The 19,852-nt window shown below is 45.4% G+C and overlaps 1 protein-coding gene across 2 annotated transcripts in view; it reads left to right on the forward strand.

Moving 5' to 3' along the window:
• col2a1b (collagen, type II, alpha 1b) overlaps nt 1–19,852 on the forward strand; it is a 76,320-nt gene that overhangs the window by 32,074 nt on the left and 24,394 nt on the right. For both annotated transcript variants that reach the window (XM_061219056.1, XM_061219057.1), the window contains 15 exons: nt 858–956; nt 1,399–1,443; nt 6,135–6,233; nt 6,867–6,920; nt 7,580–7,687; nt 8,482–8,535; nt 10,902–11,000; nt 11,598–11,651; nt 13,360–13,458; nt 14,707–14,760; nt 15,511–15,564; nt 16,616–16,669; nt 17,077–17,130; nt 17,711–17,755; nt 17,845–17,943. In XM_061219056.1, coding sequence (XP_061075040.1) covers nt 858–956; nt 1,399–1,443; nt 6,135–6,233; nt 6,867–6,920; nt 7,580–7,687; nt 8,482–8,535; nt 10,902–11,000; nt 11,598–11,651; nt 13,360–13,458; nt 14,707–14,760; nt 15,511–15,564; nt 16,616–16,669; nt 17,077–17,130; nt 17,711–17,755; nt 17,845–17,943 — 1,071 coding nt within the window. The remainder of the gene's footprint in view (nt 1–857; nt 957–1,398; nt 1,444–6,134; nt 6,234–6,866; nt 6,921–7,579; nt 7,688–8,481; nt 8,536–10,901; nt 11,001–11,597; nt 11,652–13,359; nt 13,459–14,706; nt 14,761–15,510; nt 15,565–16,615; nt 16,670–17,076; nt 17,131–17,710; nt 17,756–17,844; nt 17,944–19,852) is intronic.

Below are 19,852 nucleotides of genomic sequence, written 5' to 3' on the forward strand. Positions count from 1 at the left end.
AGCTCCACCGCGGGAGCGCACAGCTTTCCTGTGGTTACCTCATAGCAACTGTTAACCACCGAAGCTGGGGCTAGCTCTGATGCTATCTGAGCACCATGAGCTTAAGAGCTGCTTTGTAACCTATGCTGTTTGTTTGAGACGGTAAAATAGGTCTTAGAGAAACTCATTAAGGACCTTACTGCTGTTACTCTTATTGTGTACTGTGGCAAGTCAACCATTTTGAATGAGGTCAGTTTCCTCCTGTTTGGTAACACAGCTGAAATTCACAGAGCTGTAATTCCCAGTTAAGTGGCCTTTGCAGTGTGTCTTTCCCAGTCAGACGGGTGCAGTTATGAGTTCCTGAGGTATCCAGAGTGCAGAATAAGTGAGGCATGGCACATTTGACTTGGTTGACTGGCTTCTAGGGTACGTGAATTGACTCAATGGGGGCAATTTCACAGTGATGCTTGGTTCTGCTGTTCCCTCTGTCCGATGTCCAGCTCTGATTACTGACTGTGCTCTCCCCTCCAGCCCTGATTACTGACTGTGCTCTCCCCTCCAGCTCTGATTACTGACTGTGCTCTCCCCTCCAGCCCTGATTACTGACTGTGCTCTCCCCTCCAGCCCTGATTACTGACTGTGCTCTCCCCTCCAGCCCTGATTACTGACTGTGCTCTCCCCTCCTGGGGTCCTCCAGCCCTGATTACTGACTATGCTCTCCCCTCCAGCCCTGATTACTGACTGTGCTCTCCCCTCCAGCCCTGATTACTGACTGTGCTCTCCCCTCCAGCCCTGATTACTGACTGTGCTCTCCCCTCCTGGGTCCCCTGTCCTGATTACTGACTGTGCTCTCCCCTCCTGGGTCCTCTGTCCTGCAGGGCGAAGCTGGGCCCACTGGAGCCCGTGGACCCGAGGGAGCCCAGGGACCTCGCGGAGAGTCAGGCACCCCTGGATCCCCTGGCCCTGCTGGCGCCTCTGTGAGTACCTGGAGGAAATGACCGGCTGAAGGATGTAAACTCACCTTTAGACCTCCCCTGAACATACCCTCTGACTGCAAAAAAAGTCTGTCTTAACTTGCATTTTAGGCTTGTAAAGAGACTTCAAATCTTTTTGAGTTGAAAATATGAGCTTGTTTTAAGTTACTGTTTGCTTGACAAGTTTCATTTTCTACCCCATTAGCAAATATTTCTTCTTTTTTTGCACTGTTTATGAAGTAAATTATAAAGTCTTGGACACATTATAAAGTATTTCTCCACATTATAATGTGAACATATTTAAAAAAAATATTAATTATTTCTTAAGTATAGTGTTTAATTGTCTTAATGTGGGCTCTTAACCCCAGAAGACATTAGCAGACATCAGACTCTGAGTTGATGATATTGCTGTGACATTTCAAATCTCTCTCTCCCCCCCGTATAGGGTAACCCTGGTACTGATGGAATCAATGGAGCCAAAGGATCTGCTGTGAGTATTTAATACAACCTCAATCTGTGTTTATACTTCCGCTGTGAGTATTTAATACAACCTCAATCTGTGTTTATACTTCCGCTGTGAGTATTTAATACAACCTCAATCTGTGTTTATACTTCCGCTGTGAGTATTTAATACAACCTCAATCTGTGTTTATACTTCCGCTGTGAGTATTTAATACAACCTCAATCTGTGTTTATACTTCCGCTGTGAGTATTTAATACAACCTCAATCTGTGTTTATACTTCCGCTGTGAGTATTTAATACAACCTCAATCTGTGTTTATACTTCTGCTGTGAGTATTTAACACAACATTTATCTGTGTTTATACGGTTAATATTCCTCCAACTCTGATCAGCAGAATTACACCACTTCACAGTGTTTTAGTGCTCAGTTAGTATATTTCTACTCATATGTGCCTTTGTTGATAATTGGCTGAACATGAAAAATGTCTGGCAAAGCAAGACAATCTACCCCACCAAGAGTGAAAAGAGACATAGCATCGTATCCAAACCTAAACATGTAGATGTGGTACCGACTACTGATGTCATACACACCAGGGCTGTGCAGAGGGCTTTTGATTGGCTGGTGCTCAAAGTGAGAAAAGGGCACACCAGTCTAGAAAGACTGGTTTGTGACACTTGGAATATATTTTACCAAAATGAAAGAATGAAAATTATTGGCAGTAGTAGTAATACAAACACTCTTTTGTTATCAAATGAAAGAGGTGCATTGGGGTGAAAAGGGCAGGTGCTCAGGCATACAGTGACACCCCCTCTGTACCTGCCGCTCATAAATGAAGGAAAGCGCTTCCCTTGAGTGCACCATGCAGGGTTTGGTTTAGATAGGGCCAGGTGCAGACCAGTCCTGCCCTAAACCCCCGGCTCTCACTGGCCTCTGCGGCCACCATAGAATGCAGCCGTGCACCAGAGGGACCCCCGGTGCTGTTCTGCCCAGCTGGTGTAGCGTGCTGGAGGGTGGTACCCCACAGATTGGGCTGCCATGTATGACATATGATTCACTCTGATGAAGACCTGGAAAAACTGTGCTAAAATCTCACTGGCTTTGCTCTTTCTGCAGCTTATTTTAACTTTATCAAATATAAATTCTTCCATTAAAACACAAATTAAAATTGAGATGCTTTTTTGGCATGACCACGCCAGTCCTGGGGCAAATGCGTAATTGTCTTGGGCAAATAAGTAATTTTATTTTTTTTCTATGCTTTACTGACTTGTCTGGTGTATCGGAACCTATGAAACATCATCAAAAAATGTAAACCCCACCATCTGGTCCTTGCACCAGGCAAGCGTAGTGGTTAAGGTACATGACTGGGACCCGCAAGGTCAGTGGTTCGATCCCCCGTGTAGCCACAATAACATCCTCCCTTAACCCTGCATTACTCCAGGGGAGGATTGTCTCCTGCTTAGTCTAATCAACTGTAAGTTGCTTTGGATAAAGGCATCAGCCAAATGACTTGTAAAAAAGTATTTGAATTTTAAAAACAATTACGTATTTGATTCAGGTCTGGATCATTGGTGTCATATTGCTGCTGCAACCAGTTATATTTAATGTAAATCAATAATAAATAAATAAATAAATATCAGCTCCAGAAAAGACAGTCATGTACCTTCCAGCTCAATCCCCCTGCAGTCAGCTCAGACTCGCTGCCCTGTAGAGCTGCCCTGTAGAGCTGCCCTGTAGAGCTGCTCTGTAGAGCTGCCCTGTAGAGCTGCCTGTAGAGGGCCTGTAGAGCTGCCCTGTAGAGCTGCCCTGTAGAGGGCCTGTATAGCTGCCCTGTAGAGCTGCCCTGTAGAGTTGCCCTGTAGAGGGCCTGTATAGCTGCCCTGTAGAGCTGCCCTGTAGAGGGCCTGTAGAGCTGCCCTGTAGAGGGCCTGTATAGCTGCCCTGTAGAGCTGCCCTGTAGAGGGCCTGTAGAGCTGCCCTGTAGAGGGCCTGTATAGCTGCCCTGTAGAGCTGCCCTGTAGAGGGCCTATATAGCTGCCCTGTAGAGCTGCCCTGTAGAGGGCCTGTATAGCTGCCCTGTAGAGCTGCCCTGTAGAGGGCCTGTATAGCTGCCCTGTAGAGCTGCCCTGTAGATGCTGCCCTGTAGAGCTGCCCTGTAGAGGCTGCCCTGTAGAGCTGCCCTGTAGAGGGCCTGTATAGCTGCCCTGTAGAGCTGCCCTGTAGAGGGCCTGTATAGCTGCCCTGTAGAGCTGCCTGTAGATCGTGCCCTGTAGAGGGCCTGTATAGCTGCCCTGTAGAGGCTCCTTGTAGAGCTGCCCTGTAGAGGGCCTGTATAGCTGCCCTGTAGAGCTGCCCTGTAGAGGGCCTGCATAGCTGCCCTGCATAGCTGCCTGCATAGCTGCCCTGTAGAGCTGCCCTGTAGAGGCTCCCTGTAGAGCTGCCGGGTAGAAGCTGCCCTGTCCTTCGCCCTGGGCTTCTCGGACATGCCGTGCCCTGATTGGTGGGATTAGACAGCCGCCGGTGCACTACGATAGGCCCAGCCCTGTCTGTCTGTAGCCACAGGGGAGCAGCCAAACAGCCAAAGAGCAAAACCCTCTCCTCCGCATACCTTCCCCCTCCCCAAATGACAACACGTGCGCCACCCCCCTCCCATTGGCCGCAGGACAGGAGAAAATGTGCAGGCACCTGGAGAGTCGTTTGAGTTCTGTTAGTGCTGGCGCAATGCCATGTACCATTACAGTTAAACCATATGACCCCCCTGACCCCAATAAACATCACTGCCCTCCTGCTCCCCATCACAGGCTGTTAAAGTTACAACGTAAATACTCCCATTTGAAGGAAATAAAAACACGCATAGTATACAGTTTAAAAATATTCTCATTTGAAAGAAAAGAAACCTTCATACAGTTTAAAGCAGGGGTGGGTAGGGGCACCCATATCTGGTTACGTTTCATGCTGAATTATTTCATCAGCATTACCTGACATTTCAGACACATTTATTCACAGGCTCATGAATCAAAGCCATTAGCTGTCCTGATCTATGTGTGAACGGGCCTTGATGTACAGTCCTAATTAGTTAACTGAGCCTGGGTCATTCATGGAAACTCTGTGAGCACACCGGAATGGAACTGCCTGGCCCCGCAAAACGCCACTATTGCTAATTATTTTACATAAAAATGTAAATAAAGCTTTGTAGAATGTAGAGTAGAATGCCCATGATAATATAATTGCATAATTATGCTGTAAATATTTTCTTAATTGAACTGTTTTTAGAGGCAGCAATATAATGTAGGTCCCAGTTCCCTGGGACAGATTTAATAATTTGCTCATGCAGTCAGTGCCCTCGATTATTTCTGTTTGTTAATAAATTCAAGATGTACTTTTTCATTGCAAATAAAAATGTGCATTTCATTGATTTTGGTGATCACTGTACTCACCAAACTCTTGAATTAATTTATATCTTTTTTATTTAAAATATATAAGTCTTTTCATCAAACACACAAACTTGTTTGGGAGTGATGACTCCTGTTCTGGGTTCAAATAGTATTTGTTATCAAATTCACCAGCAAGAGCAATAGAAGCCATGCCAGGTGAGTCTGAGCCTGCGGGAGGAGGGGATGGGCAGAGCTTATACTTTTTGGATCACTTGATTTGCTCCAGTACACCAGGCAAATGCAGAAGGGTGTTTGAATCCAAAACAAATGCTATTTGAGCCCAGGTCTGAACCCAGCTCTGGGTCTGGACCCGGGTCTGGACCGGTGGTTCAGCAGAATCTGGGCTGTGTTTGACGGCGCACGCTGTGCTCCTGCGAGTCGCACAGACCCACAGACTCCCTTTCATGTGGACAGTCGCTGGAGCGGAAGGCACTTGGGAAAGGTGGAAAAGGTCATATCGCTCTTCCCTGGCAGACGTCAACCCCCTGTCAGAACTGAATGCCATTATTTCCGTGCACACCCCGCTGTGAGAGAACCGATAAAAGTTAATCTCTTTAGCCGATAGCACCTTTGAAGGCATCTCAAAGGGAGAAAATAAAATCACTGTAGGTGGTATTTATCGGGCCGAGCATCTCAGAATATGACACTCTCTATTTATTTTCACGTTAGAAATCCAATTTCTGCACAAGCTCGACCTGTTGATACCCTGATAAATGTTTGATGGGTGCAGTAGGTAATTAACTCATGGGAGACAAGTCCTCCTCTTACAACTTTGCAGAAAATACCATCCAGTGTAATTAAAATGACAGTTATCCATTGCATAATGGAGGCGATCTCAAGGCCAGGAACCTTGCCATGGCTTGCATCACTTTAATACATGAATATCTCTACATTAATACACAATCAGTACCCTCGATTTACCACCAGACCAAATATAGCAGTTCAGTGTGCAGGACTGTGCAGCTGCTCATTGAAATGGTCCCTACTGGTCACTCACAGTGTGTACTCTGTTAAAGTGGAATAAACACTGTTCACTGGTGTGTGTGCTCTTCGCATTGAGAGGGTCAGCTTGACAAGTATTAGTTTACAATTATGTGTCTTTGAAGTGATACATTGTTCGGTGACATTTTCTTGCTAAGTTGTATTTTTTATGGTTGGGAAATCACGTTTATTAATGGTTATTAAAATTAACTTGTAAACTATGATGACGTGGTTGTTCTTCTTCGTTGTTGCTATAGTATGAGAATGAATAAATTCATCTGTGGTACTCTCTGTCTCCCCCTACAGGGTGGTCCCGGTATTGCTGGGGCCCCTGGTTTCCCTGGTCCACGCGGGCCCCCTGGACCTCAGGGAGCCACCGGCCCTCTCGGCCCCAAGGGGCAGTCGGTGAGACCCCCACCCACCCCAACGCTCCACCCACCCACCCCAACGCTCCACCCACCCACCCCAACGCTCCCCCCACCCACCCCAACGCTCCACCCACCCACCCCAACGCTCCACCCACCTTGGCCACTGCAAACTCCCCCATTGGCTGTGTCTGTTTTAATGCTCCTCTTGGACAGGTTGTGCCTGTGTCAAACAGGAGCTGTATAAAATTTTACAATTGTTGAAAACTATAGTTGAACATAAAATTTGCCCAATGCTTTTGGCATCATCTGTATGTATTATCTCCAACTATACAAGATGTTAGGTTATTGTGTTTATTCATATTAAATGTTTCTTCAAGTGCAGTGTATTCTATGTGTAGTGCTCACTATACGGAGATAATACTCCATATTAACTGAAATGCTAATAACCTTTTGCTCATAAATAAAACATAATCACATAATTTTTGCTACACCTGCGGTAACCTTTATTAAATTGGACTCACTGAATCAAATGAAATGATATGTTTATAAATGAATCATAAGATGTGCTATCACACATTTGTCAGCCACACAACGTGCAATATGACTTACAGGTTGTCGTAGCTGTTGATCATTATACCTCTCTCTCTACCTGTCTGCCGGATTCCTGTAGGGTGACCCCGGTATCCCAGGGTTCAAAGGGGAAGCTGGACCTAAAGGAGAGCACGTGAGTACAGCCTTCACCCCTAGCCCGCCCCTCAGCGTGATCATGTGACCCAGGACATTGGATGCGTCGCTAGCACACTGGCGGACATCTTAGAATCCATGACACAGAGTCATTTCACTGATACTGTGCAAACTATTAATGGAAGACTCAAAATGTTGTGGTTGAGTGTAATCACAAATCTTAATCCTGCACTACTGTTTTGCTCTGAGTTTCATATATTTTGATAGTGGTTTAGGGTATTTCAGGATAATGTGATAATATTGCGTGTCTTGGTCACAACGTTTATCTGTGGAAGATATCATTGTTCTCGAACCACCTGGTGGTGATATTTGATAATCAAGCACTTTCCAGTGGATTTTGATCCAATAATTGAATCTGGTAATCATACATTTTTCACCAACCATTTTCATCAAACGGATACCTCCACTGTGCGATTCTAATTTTCAAAAATAGGTCAGTGTAATTACCTGCAATATGCTCCTGTGAGTTTGTTAAAGTGCTTAAATCACACACACAGATTGTGCTGTGCACTTGAGTCTTATTGCTCCACTGCCCGAGACGACCTGCATCTGTGTGCTGGCTGACCGGGCCCCGTGTGGGACCGTGTGGGGCCATGTGAGGTTAAAGGTGCTTTTGGTGTTTTCGTGTGCCTCTCTCAGGGTCCTTCCGGGCCCCAGGGTGCCCTAGGACCTGCAGGAGAGGAGGGGAAGCGAGGGCCGAGAGGAGAGCCAGGCGCTGCAGGGCCCTTGGGGCCCCCTGGAGAACGGGTGAGTGACATGAGCACGTCCACAGCTCAGCTGGGCCCCAGCGAACGGGGACACAGTCAGATAGAGCACGGTATTACAGAGAGGCTCGCCTGCTTAACCCATCCATTTGGACTGATAATAAGGCTGGGATGTGATTTTAGTAATGGGGAACCCCACATGCATGTTGTGTCTCACCCTCAGTTCTCATCTCTGCGTCACTATTGCTCATTATTCTGTCAGAGGGAATTGCTCAGAGCAACCCTCTGACTGAACGACATTCAAGTGAACTTCTGTACAGAACATTCCAGAAGGGTCTTCCTGATTCAGCTAAAGGGCACAGCGAGCTGTGATTAGATTAGGGCTGTTGGCCGGCTAACTCCGGGGTGTCAAACACTTGTCATGGAGGGCCTTAGTGTCGGAAAGCTTTAGTGATTTCCTCTTAATCAGTGTTTTAAATTAAGGACTGAAATGCTGAAGCACCTAAAACCGGCAGACATTATTGCCCTGCCGGTTTTCAGTTAGCAACCCTTGCTCTAATTCAATTAGCCTCTGTAATAGCTCTGACTAATACTTTACGTCATTTAAGCATCTCCTTTTAACACTAATCTTCTTCGTGAAGTTTTTTTTTGACTTCTGGAAAATTTTAATACCATGATTAGCATTATGCACACAAACCCATGTGCATAGTGAGATTATGCGGAAACAGCTCTGAATGGCAGTAGGGCAATTTTGTGGCAAACAATGGGCTCTATATGGCAGTAAGGCATTAAAACATGACTTTTCACGCCCTCTGACCTGACTTCTTCTGTTTTTAGGGTGCTCCTGGTAACCGTGGTTTCCCAGGTCAGGATGGTCTGGCTGGTCCGAAGGTAGGTGTCCTCATCTGTGCCCACATCTACATGGGCAGGTGAAACCTCAGTTAGCCAATCAGAAACCTCATCTAGTCAATAAGAGACCTCACCTAGCCAATCAGAGACCTCACCTAGCCAATCATAAACCTCACCTAGCTAATCAGAAAACTTACCTAGTCAATTAGAAACCTCATCTAGTCAATAAGAGACCTCACCTAGCCAATCAGAAACCTTGCCTAGTCAATCAGAAACCTTGCATAGCCAATCAGAAACCTTAAAAGCCAATCAAGTTTAGATCAGGGAACGAAAGAAGGGAGGTGGGAAACTGGTGTTTCAGACTGTCTGGGGCGGTGGTGGGGGGGTGGAAGTAGGTTGGAACAGCTTATTCTTTATGATATTGCCAAGTCTTCCACCTGAATAACAATGAGGATTATAGCACAGTTGCAATATATGGGTGGAGATTGTGAGTCATAGCAACCAAACCTGGGTCAAATACATATTTTATATGCAACAGTTTAACGGTTTCCGTGCTGGATCCCAGCCAATCTTCTGAGAAGGCTTACAGTCATATAAAAGATAAAATGTATCTTCTGAATATTGATGAAAATAGATGTTTAATTAAATTTTCAGTAAACATCTGGAATTGTACTGCTAAGTATTTAAAAATAGAAATAATGATTTTGCCCAGGTTGTTGATATGAATGGATGACTGTGATTTAAAGCAGGCTGTGTTTGAAATATCCACGCACCAAATACACGGTAGATTTGTTCTCCAACAATGCAAATATACAGTGGGCTTCAGAATTATTTGCACCCTTAATACAAATGCAGAAAAAAGGCTGCATATAATGGATGGATAATGAACTATATTTTATGTTTGAACATACAGGAAAACTATAAACTTTTATTTCAATACATTTACTCTCATGTTTCCACAGGTGGCACGCCTCACAATTATTGTAGATAAAATCAAACAAAGTGATATTACAGTATATGCAATTTTACTTTTAATTTAGCTAATCTCAGTCTAAAGGAACTATATTGTGTCGTTCCATCACTTCCTGTTTCACTAGAGTATAAAACATGAGATAACAAACGTGCAAAATCCCTTTGTCAACTATCAGCATGGGAAAAGCCAAATAGCTGAAGAGGGGGGTATCCCAAGCATATCAATAATTCTAAAAAGTTTTGCATGGAAGAATGGTCAAAAATGCCTTGATGCCAGATGTGTTCTCTAATGTCAGGGGTGTTTGCACAAAGTATTAAACCAGGGATGCCAATAATTGTGGAACATGTTTTTTGGGGAAATATGTTTTTTATTTTAAAAATGTAAGTTCAATTGAATCATTAATAAAGCGCACTACGTTACGCATGTTGGAAAATTAAGCGATATGAGCTGTATTATTTTTTAATTTACACCACTTTTTGTGCATATTCATAAAGGGTGAATTATTCATAAGTAATTCTGGAGCCCACTGTTTGTGTGGCTACAGAAAGGTAGCAATAAAGGTTGTGTAGGTTACAACTTTACTGCTGTGTTTTACTGAGGGTTAGGGCTACCCCGAGATGAGCTTAGGGGAAAGAGCACACAGGATCCGTAAGGACAGATCCCATCGATGCCCCAGTTTTCCAGGGGAAGTCTTTACACATGTGGGTAAATTATCCCAGACTCCAGCCGAGCTCCAGTGCCCACAGCGAGTGTCACATCAAAGCCGAGGACAGTCCTGCCGGTGTGACGTGGACACGGAGAGTGGCTCGGGCCAATTAAACGTCTCAGCTTGCATATCAAAGGCACCCTCCCCCTCCAGTTTACTGGGGTGAATAGGTGGGAGAGGAGCCACACAAAACACAAAATGGATGCTCTCGTTTGATCTCATGTTAATGGCGCGTGTAAATGAACGGTCGTGTTTCGAATCGCCATAGAAGCGTTGTAGGAATAATCGCGTGTCATCTCCCCATGCAAACACCAGGGGGCAGGAGCACTTTTGACCAGAGCTACTAATCCAATCCTGATGTGACTCTGACCAGTTCCACTTCTCTACAGATTAATATTGGTTTTATTAAATTATTTCTTTCCCACGCTGACGAATTTACTTTTCATTTGTTTATCATGCAACTACCTCCAGATTAAGGAACCAGTAAAAATAGTGAACATGACTTACAATCAGAAAAAATGATGGTCACAATAAGTGTAATATTGATTATGATCATGACAAGGGGTGATGATGATGATGAAGGTGATCATGATGACCATAATATTGAGGATGAAGATGATGGCTATGATGAAGATGGTCACGATGAAGAGGATGCGGATAGACCCCTCTTCTTCTGTGGTTTCTCCTCAGATAGACTCTGACCACTCTTCTTCTGTGGTTTCTCCTCAGGGTGCTCCAGGTGAGAGAGGACCTGGCGGTGTTTCTGGGCCCAAGGGTGCCAACGGTGACCCAGGACGCCCTGGAGAGCCCGGTCTGCCCGGGGCAAGAGTGAGTTACTGTAGAACCGCCTGGGTGTCATCCCATCATGGGACATTACAGTACATTACACATACATACACTAAATACACATTATAGTCATCACATTCATTACATTACACTATGTTACATCACATTACATTCTTTGCGTTACACGATTGTCATATCATTGCATTGCATTAAATTCATTACCTTACAGCACTTTGCATTCATGACATGGCTTTCATTTTGAAGATGCTTTTATTCAGAACAGCTCATACTGCCACACAACATACAATAGGCATCACATGACTTATCTTGACTAAGAACCTAAGATAAGATAGTACACCTGCAGCTTAATCAATAATAAAGGCTAACTGTACTGACACAGTACTGTAAGTAGCCTTTATGCCAATGCATAGGAGATACTACCGAAGCGTTGATAATTGCAGTAACTGACATCGCTCTCAGGTTTAGTGCTCTCACCATGATTATAGTTGTGTTTCTGTCTCTGTTTGCTCAGGAAGCGAACCTCTGCCAGTTTAACCAGTTCAGCGTGATTACTGTGTTTTAGGGTTATTTTGCACTTTTAACCAATCAGATTGTACTCTGTCGTTATCCTCTCTACAGGGTCTTACTGGTCGCCCCGGTGACGCCGGTCCTCAAGGAAAAGTTGGTCCATCTGTAAGTATGGTGCCCAAGTGCACGGCTCGTGTAAACTCACATTCACACCCGATAGTGTAGATCCAGTCAGCAACGTGTCATTGGCATGTAGGCGGAGCCTTCTGAGGGGAAGGCAAACCTGCATCTGCCGTTGTTCTGAATAGAGCGTCATCGTAGAGAATTGCAATTTTACTATTTTGCTATTTACTATTTTAATAAATAATAATGGCAGCAAATTGCATGAAATCATTATATTTTAATTGTAGCCGTGGTATCTTGTCAAGAATAAACTGAACAGGACTGGAGTACTGTCCTTATGCGGTTACAGAGTTAACAGATGATCCAACTCAATCGCCTGAGGGTAACTCCCTGGCATCTTCTTCTGTCTTATGAAATCCCACGTCAACGACATAATGATCTGTAATAGTAGACTAACTAGCTGGACTAACTAACCACCTACCTAGTTAATCATAGTAGTTCCATGTTTAACATAACGTTGCAGAAGCAGTGTTAATGACTTCATTTTATAGACTACGGGCTATAATTCTTGGTAATTTAATAACAAATCCAGGGTTTAAACCAGTTTTTTTGTAAGCATCACAGCAGCTGTCTGGTATTTAGAAAATTGCTATGATTTTATTATATGACTACATTTTGTGCTCAATTAAAGACTGACCTCTTCGTTCATTTCCGATGGAAACTCTCCCCCTCTGGGACTGAGCCTGGACCGATTACAGTGTTTTTATGGGGGTGTCCACTCCTGCTGACAGGATCTATGCATCGATCTAAGTAAATACAAATAATTAAAGTAATTAAAATAATTGTACATGTTCAGAATATTATAAATACTGTAAACTATTAAGGTTGAGTTGACATTTACAGTATATTCTGAAATTATTATAGTTATATAGTACACTTTATAGTACACTCTCAAAAAAAGGTTCTTGGACTTATCTAGCTGAAGGGTTCTTTGTCTGGAAAAAATGGTTGTTTTGTCGGGGAGATTTCACACTTCAGAACTAAGTATGATAGAAGTTTTCATGAAGAGCTAAAAAGGCTTCCTCTGTGGAGATGAGCCAAAGAACCCGTCTTTTTCTGAAGCTGGAGTAGAGGGCTGAAATTTGACACCAGATGCAGTGTGGGCACCCAGGGGAAGGCCCTCAGTATTCACACACTGACACTGAAGCTAACCACATCTCCAGGGAAGATCAGCATCAATTACTCAACACTGGCCAGTGTAAATCTCATAATCGCACAGTAAACTTTTACAGAGTACATATGCTCTCCTTTGAACACATATGTAGTCTGTTTGAGTTGAACTGACACCGGACATGTTGTTGTGTGTGTTTGTTTACACGTGCGGTAATGCTGTATGACCACTGGGGTGCGGGAGAAAAGGAGATATTTCCGCTGTGCACCGCATATGGCAGGGCTGTTCGCATGTTGGCACAGAAGACAGGTTTTTGTTGTGATTGACAGACCCAGACTAGCCCGGTCTCCTGGGGAGACTGAGACCGTGAGTCACAGATCCAGGCTCTGGCAGGGGCTGGTGGAGCGGACAGCAATGTGGTGGAGGCTTGCTAACGGGCAAACCTGTCCCCGGCTGACCCCCCCCCCCCCCTCTCCTCTCACTGACCCCCCCCCTCTCACTGACCCCCCCTCTCACTGACCCCCCTCCTCTCACTGACCCCTCTCCTCTCACTGACCCCCCTCTCTTTCCTCCATACAGGGTGCTGCTGGAGAGGACGGCCGCCCTGGGCCCCCAGGACCCCAAGGAGCTCGCGGACAGCCCGGCGTGATGGGATTCCCAGGGCCCAAGGGTGGCACGGTGAGTACAGTGCCCCCTCTGAGACACCCAACATCGCTGGGTTCACCCACGTTCACCCTGACCCAACATCGCTGGGTTCACCCACGTTCACCCTGACCCAACATCGCTGGCCTCCACCCACGTTCACCCTGACCCAACATCGCTGGGTTCACCCACGTTCACCCTGACCCAACATCGCTGGGTTCACTCCACGTTCACCCTGACCCAACATCGCTGGGTTCACTCCACGTTCACCCTGACCCAACATCGCTGGGTTCACTCCACGTTCACCCTGACCCAACATCGCTGGGTTCACCCACGTTCACCCTGACCCAACATCGCTGGGTTCACCCACGTTCACCCTGACCCAACATCGCTGGGTTCACTCCACGTTCACCCTGACCCAACATCGCTGGCCTCCACCCACGTTCACCCTGACCCAACATCGCTGGGTTCACTCCACGTTCACCCTGACCCAACATCGCTGGGTTCACCCACGTTCACCCTGACCCAACATCGCTGGGTTCACCCACGTTCACCCTGACCCAACATCGCTGGGTTCACTCCACGTTCACCCTGAACTTCAGCCTCAATATGAGTTTGGAAAGCTCATATTATGGACTGCTGTTACATTGCAAAAAACAAATAATGAGTCAGTCAATGATTTTAGTCTTGTATCTAGACTTAAAATCTTATTTCTATTACTTAAAAAGAATATTGTCAATGGGGTGAGACAGTTTGACATTTCAAAATTTGCCACTGTTATAAGAACATTTCATTTGTCAAACAAACAGTAAGCTAATATTTTGTACTTGAGAGAAAAAAATGAAGACATTAAGTCTATTTACAAGACTAAATGAAAAGTAACCTCATGATTAAATTCTATTTTTTTCTCTCTCTAAAAAATCACCAGTTTGGCAAGTTGATTTTGGGGATCATTGACTTCCCAAATTGTTTTTGAAGAGAAAAACCCAACATTTGCATTTCATGACTACCATAGGCTGTGACAATTACACCCTCATCACCTGCTTACTGCCTACACCACTATCTTCACTGGTAATGCTGGTGGTGTCCAGGGAGTGGCAGTTCTCTCTGTTAATGCTGGCTCTCTGTCTCTCTGTGGATGAGTGTTAATGCTGGCTCTCTGTGTCTCTCTGTGGATGAGTGTTAATGCTGGCTCTCTGTGTCTCTCTGTGGATGAGTGTTAATGCTAGTTCTCTGTCTCTCTGTGGATGAGTGTTAATGCTGGCTCTCTGTGTTTATGTCCAGGGAGAGGCTGGTAAACCAGGAGAGAAGGGTCTGGTCGGAGCTCCAGGTCTGAGAGTAAGTCCCACTTCCTGCTGCAGAGCGTTTAGTGAGCTCTTCTCCCAGGGAAATGGACCGTTCCTCGTCGGCCGGTCCTGACTGTGCGCAGATTTACAGCCTATTCCCCTCTGTGAAATACAGCAGAAACCTGTCCTGTGTCCGTCTTTCCCAGATTGTGAAATGATTGCATTACTCTCTGAATCATGTTTTCTTGAGGGACGGACAAACGGTACCATTAGTCTACACCAGCAGTGGGCAACAAGGCCGCATCTGTTTCTGGTTTTCATGCTTCTGGTCTTAATGTCTTAATTAGCCATAGCACTTACACTATCTTACATTTCAGCTACATGATTTCATAAAGTAAGCTCATGAATGACTGCTGGAGGCTATTCTTGTGTCCCGATATGAAATGTGATTTTTAATGTGATCTAATCTACGAATGAGCTAGTGTTGGTACATACAGGCTCAGTTAGCTCATATAGTCAGGGTAATTTAGTGGAAACAAAATGACCTGCGCTCACCCCTGGTCTCCACAGACAGTGCGGGTCCATATATACGGTCAAACACAAAACGGCAGTAAAAAAACTGAACAAACTGCTCATGAATGCTCCTGCAGAAGCTGATTTAGCAGCCTGTCTATCATAAAGACAGACCCCTGGGTCTGCGCTAGGGCAGGCTAGCGATTAGCGACCAACCGGCCAGTGATCACAGCTATCAGGGCAGCAGGCTGTCTCCTCGCTGGGTGTGACGGTGTGTTCCTCTCTGCAGGGTCTGCCTGGGAAAGACGGGGAGACTGGTGCCGGAGGCCCCCCAGGACCCGCCGTAAGTCTCTCTACCCCCCCCCCCCAAACGGGAGCCGGGACATTCTCCAGTTCTCACCTTCTCTCCAACACAGCCCCCCTCTGTTTAGTCCGTCCTCAGTCCGTTTAGGGGTCTACCTGACTGAACCACAGACAGCATATTCAGTCCGTTTAGGGGTCTACCTGACTGAACCACAGACAGCATATTCAGTCCGTTTAGGGGTCTACCTGACTGAACCACAGACAGCATATTCAGTCCGTTTAGGGGTCTACCTGACTGAACCACAGACAGCATATTCAGTCCGTTTAGGGGTCTACCTGACTGAATCACAGACAGCATATTCAGTCCGTTTAGGGGTCTACCTGACTGAACCACAGACAGCATATTCAGTCCGTTTAGGGGTCTACCTGACTGAACCACAGACAGCATATTCAGTCCGTTTAGGGGTCTACCTGACTGAACCAGAGACAGCATATTCAGTCCATTTAGGGGTCTACCTGACTGAACCAGAGACAGCATATTCAGTCCGTTTAGGGGTCTACCTGACTGAACCAGAGACAGCAGCTTCACTCACAACACAAGCATGTTGTTGGAAACCTGCTTTAACTATTAGCCAACAACCCAACCCAGTTGTTGGATTAGCATTTTGGTTTAAAACAACCAATAAACTGGGAAACACTTTGAGAGCGGGTTCCCTCTTCAAGAGTGTTCTAGAGATGGTGTTTGTCAAGTGACCATACAAGTATGTACAGTGAAATGTTGTGCATAAATACACATGTTTAACCACAAATAAAACCCCCAGCACAATTTTTATTTATTATTGGACCAAGTAGTGAGATGAAAGTTTTTGTATTGATTTCTCCTTGGTGTAGCAGTTAAGGAGTGGACTGACTGATGACTGATGAAATCCTCATGTCTCTCAGGTTTTTGTTTCACATTGCTGCACTGACACATTCCTCACAGTTCCACTCAGATTTGGGTTTTGTGTCGCTCTTGATTGAGTAGCACCTTGTTTAAGATATTGGTGTCATGGCTGATGAATGCAGCACCTTTATATTTTCATCATTTACAGGGACTCGCGGGAGAGAGAGGAGAGCAGGGTCAACCCGGACCTTCTGGCTTCCAGGTGAGTTCTGTTTTCCACCACAGAGCAAAACTGAGACACGGGACACCCCCAAATATCTTCACAGAGCACTTCTAGACATGGGTCACCCCCAAATATCCCTCACAGAGACACGGGTCTCCCCAGAATATCATCATAGAGCGCTCCTTGACATGGATTACCCCCGAATATACTCACAGAAAACACTCCAAGACATGGGTCACCCCCAAATATACTCACAGAGCACTCCTAGACACGGGTCACCCCCAAGAGAATGGGGAGGGATCACCTGACCCCCTGAACACCTTCCACTTCCATGTCACATGACTGTATGCTATTTTATTGGTCCACCAGTCAATTACAGTTCAGTTATTTTCTGGTTTAGCGACAATGATTTCATTAACCCCCTCTCTCTCGGTCCATCTCTGCAGGGTCTACCTGGACCCCCAGGTCCTCCAGGGGAAGGAGGCAAGCCCGGTGACCAGGTGAGCATTGCCTATGGCCGTCAGACACACACACATATACACAAACTCACATGCATGCACACACACACAAACACACACAGTTGATTAGCTCTGGGGTTATTATAGGACGTTCTCATCTCTTGGATATTTCTCATATATACCTACATATTCATTATTTTACATACCTGTTTATAGATTTACTATTGTCCTGACCAGCCACCAGTTCACACAGTCAAGCGTGATGAAACAAAATGGCTGTCATGGCATCACCCATCCATTCGACCCTTAATGGCCTTCTCTCACAGCCTATATGATCAGCTCAACAGCTCAGTTAATGATCCTAGAGGTCCGACTGAGTGTACGACCCATAAGTGATGTGAAATGACAGTTTTCCGAAAAAAACTACAAGCACAGATATCGATGTCTTCCGCCAGCCAATACCAAGGTTTAAAAAAAGAATGTCAATGACGGCGGCATTGACAAAGCAATAATCAATCACTACCTTTGGCAACACATGAAAGCCAACGTGTCAGAGCTATGTGTCTGCATAATGAATACCTAATCTCTCTCCCTCTCTCTTTCTCTCTCTCTCTCTCTACAGGGTGTGCCAGGAGAGGCGGGGACAGCTGGTGCTACAGGTCCCAGAGTGAGTCTTCGCCCTCGGTGCCTTATTTTAGTGTCTGGATATCACGTGCCCAAATAACCGGCCGCTTTTCCCCGCCCCCTCCCCTGTAGGGCGAGCGAGGTTTCCCAGGAGAGAGAGGCGGCGCCGGGCCCCAGGGTCTTCAGGGCCCACGAGGTCTGCCTGGAACTCCAGGGACCGACGGACCCAAGGTGAGAGCCCCGCCCACCGCTGGCTATTCCCACTAACGTCTGTCAAAAATCTTCTTACCGCTAACACACACCCAGAACTCCTCCTTCTCTTACCGCTAAAACTCACTGAGAACTCCTCCTTCTCTTACCGCTAACACACACCCAGAACTCCTCCTTCACTTACCGCTAACACTCACAGAGAACTCCTCCTTCTCTTACCACTAACACACACCCAGAACTCCTCCTTCACTTACCGCTAACACTCACAGAGAACTCCTCCTTCTCTTACCACTAATACTCACAGAGAACTCCTCCTTCACTTACCGCTAACACTCACAGAGAACTCCTCCTTCACTTACCGCTAACATACACCCAGAACTCCTCCTTCACTTACCGCTAACACTCACAGAGAACTCCTCCTTCTCTTACCACTAATACTCAGAGAACTCCTCCTTCACTTACCGCTAACACTCACAGAGAACTCCTCCTTCACTTACCGCTAACACTCACCCAGAACTCCTCCTTCACATACCACTAACACTCACCCAGAACTCCTCCTTCTCTAACCTGTCTGTTGGAGCTTAGCACAGGTGCCAACAAACAGCACATCTGTCAACAACATGGCAAAATGCACCGGGAAGGTTTTAGTAGCAGAAATGTGTAGTATTGTCCTTGAAGGAAGTGTATTTTGTTTCGTAGCATTTGTGCCTCAGTAAAGTGTAATTTAAGCTGTTATCTGGCCCAGTGGAGCAGATGTGAACGGGTCCACTCTTCCACACACTGAGCTAATGGCACTTACATGTAGCTGCGCACTACAGCGCACTGACCACGTCTCTGTCAGTCCCACCCCACCCTACCTTCTCACATCTCCATGCACAGCTTTCAGTTTCACTCTTTCACAATCCAAAGAAAATACATTTCTACTTCAACAGATATCTTTTTCCATAGCAATGGTAATTTCTTATGCAACTGAATTCATTATCTTTTTTTGCATATAGTCTGTTTTCACCCCTGGATATTTCTTGAAGCTTTGTGTGCCGTACCAGAGTGTAAAATGGCATTGCTCCGAGTGCGATTTAAACCCGTTATCTCTCAAATGCAAGCTCCCTAAACCACTACACTACTTACTGTACACTGTATTAAAAAATAAGTATGTCACCCACTGACAAACAGGGTTATAATTGACTGCATGGGAAGCAGAAGTTGCAACACAGGGACTATAATATTTATTTTACCAGGACAGGTAAAACAAGCGATTCAGCCCATCTAGAACATAAGACCACATGATGAGGAGAACAGGCCATTCACCCCAACTAGAACATGAGAACATAAGAACACATAATAAGGAGAACAGGCCTTTCAGCCAGACTAGAACATGAGAACATAAGAACACATAATAAGGAGAACGGGCCTTTCAGCCAGACTAGAACATGAGAACATAAGAACACATAATAAGGAGAAAGGGCCTTTCAGCCAGACTAGAACATGAGAACATAAGAACACATAATAAGGAGAACGGGCCTTTCAGCCAGACTAGAACATGAGAACATAAGAACACATAATAAGGAGAACAGGCCTTTCAGCCAGACTAGAACATGAGAACATAAGAACACATAATAAGGAGAACGGGCCTTTCAGCCAGACTAGAACATGAGAACATAAGAACACATAATAAGGAGAAAGGGCCTTTCAGCCAGACTAGAACATGAGAACATAAGAACACATAATAAGGAGAACAGGCCTTTCAGCCAGACTAGAACATGAGAACATAAGAACACATAATAAGGAGAACAGGCCAGTGAGCTAAATTAAGACCTGTCGAGTCTATGAAGGAGCATTGCAGGTCTGGACTTGAACACCCAAAGGGCCACTAAGTACCATGACCTGGCTCGCTGTTCCACGCTGTCATAAATCTTCATATAAAAAATAA

This window comes from Conger conger, chromosome 14 (assembly GCF_963514075.1).
Source record: "Conger conger chromosome 14, fConCon1.1, whole genome shotgun sequence".
Classification (NCBI taxonomy): Eukaryota; Metazoa; Chordata; class Actinopteri; order Anguilliformes; family Congridae; genus Conger; species Conger conger.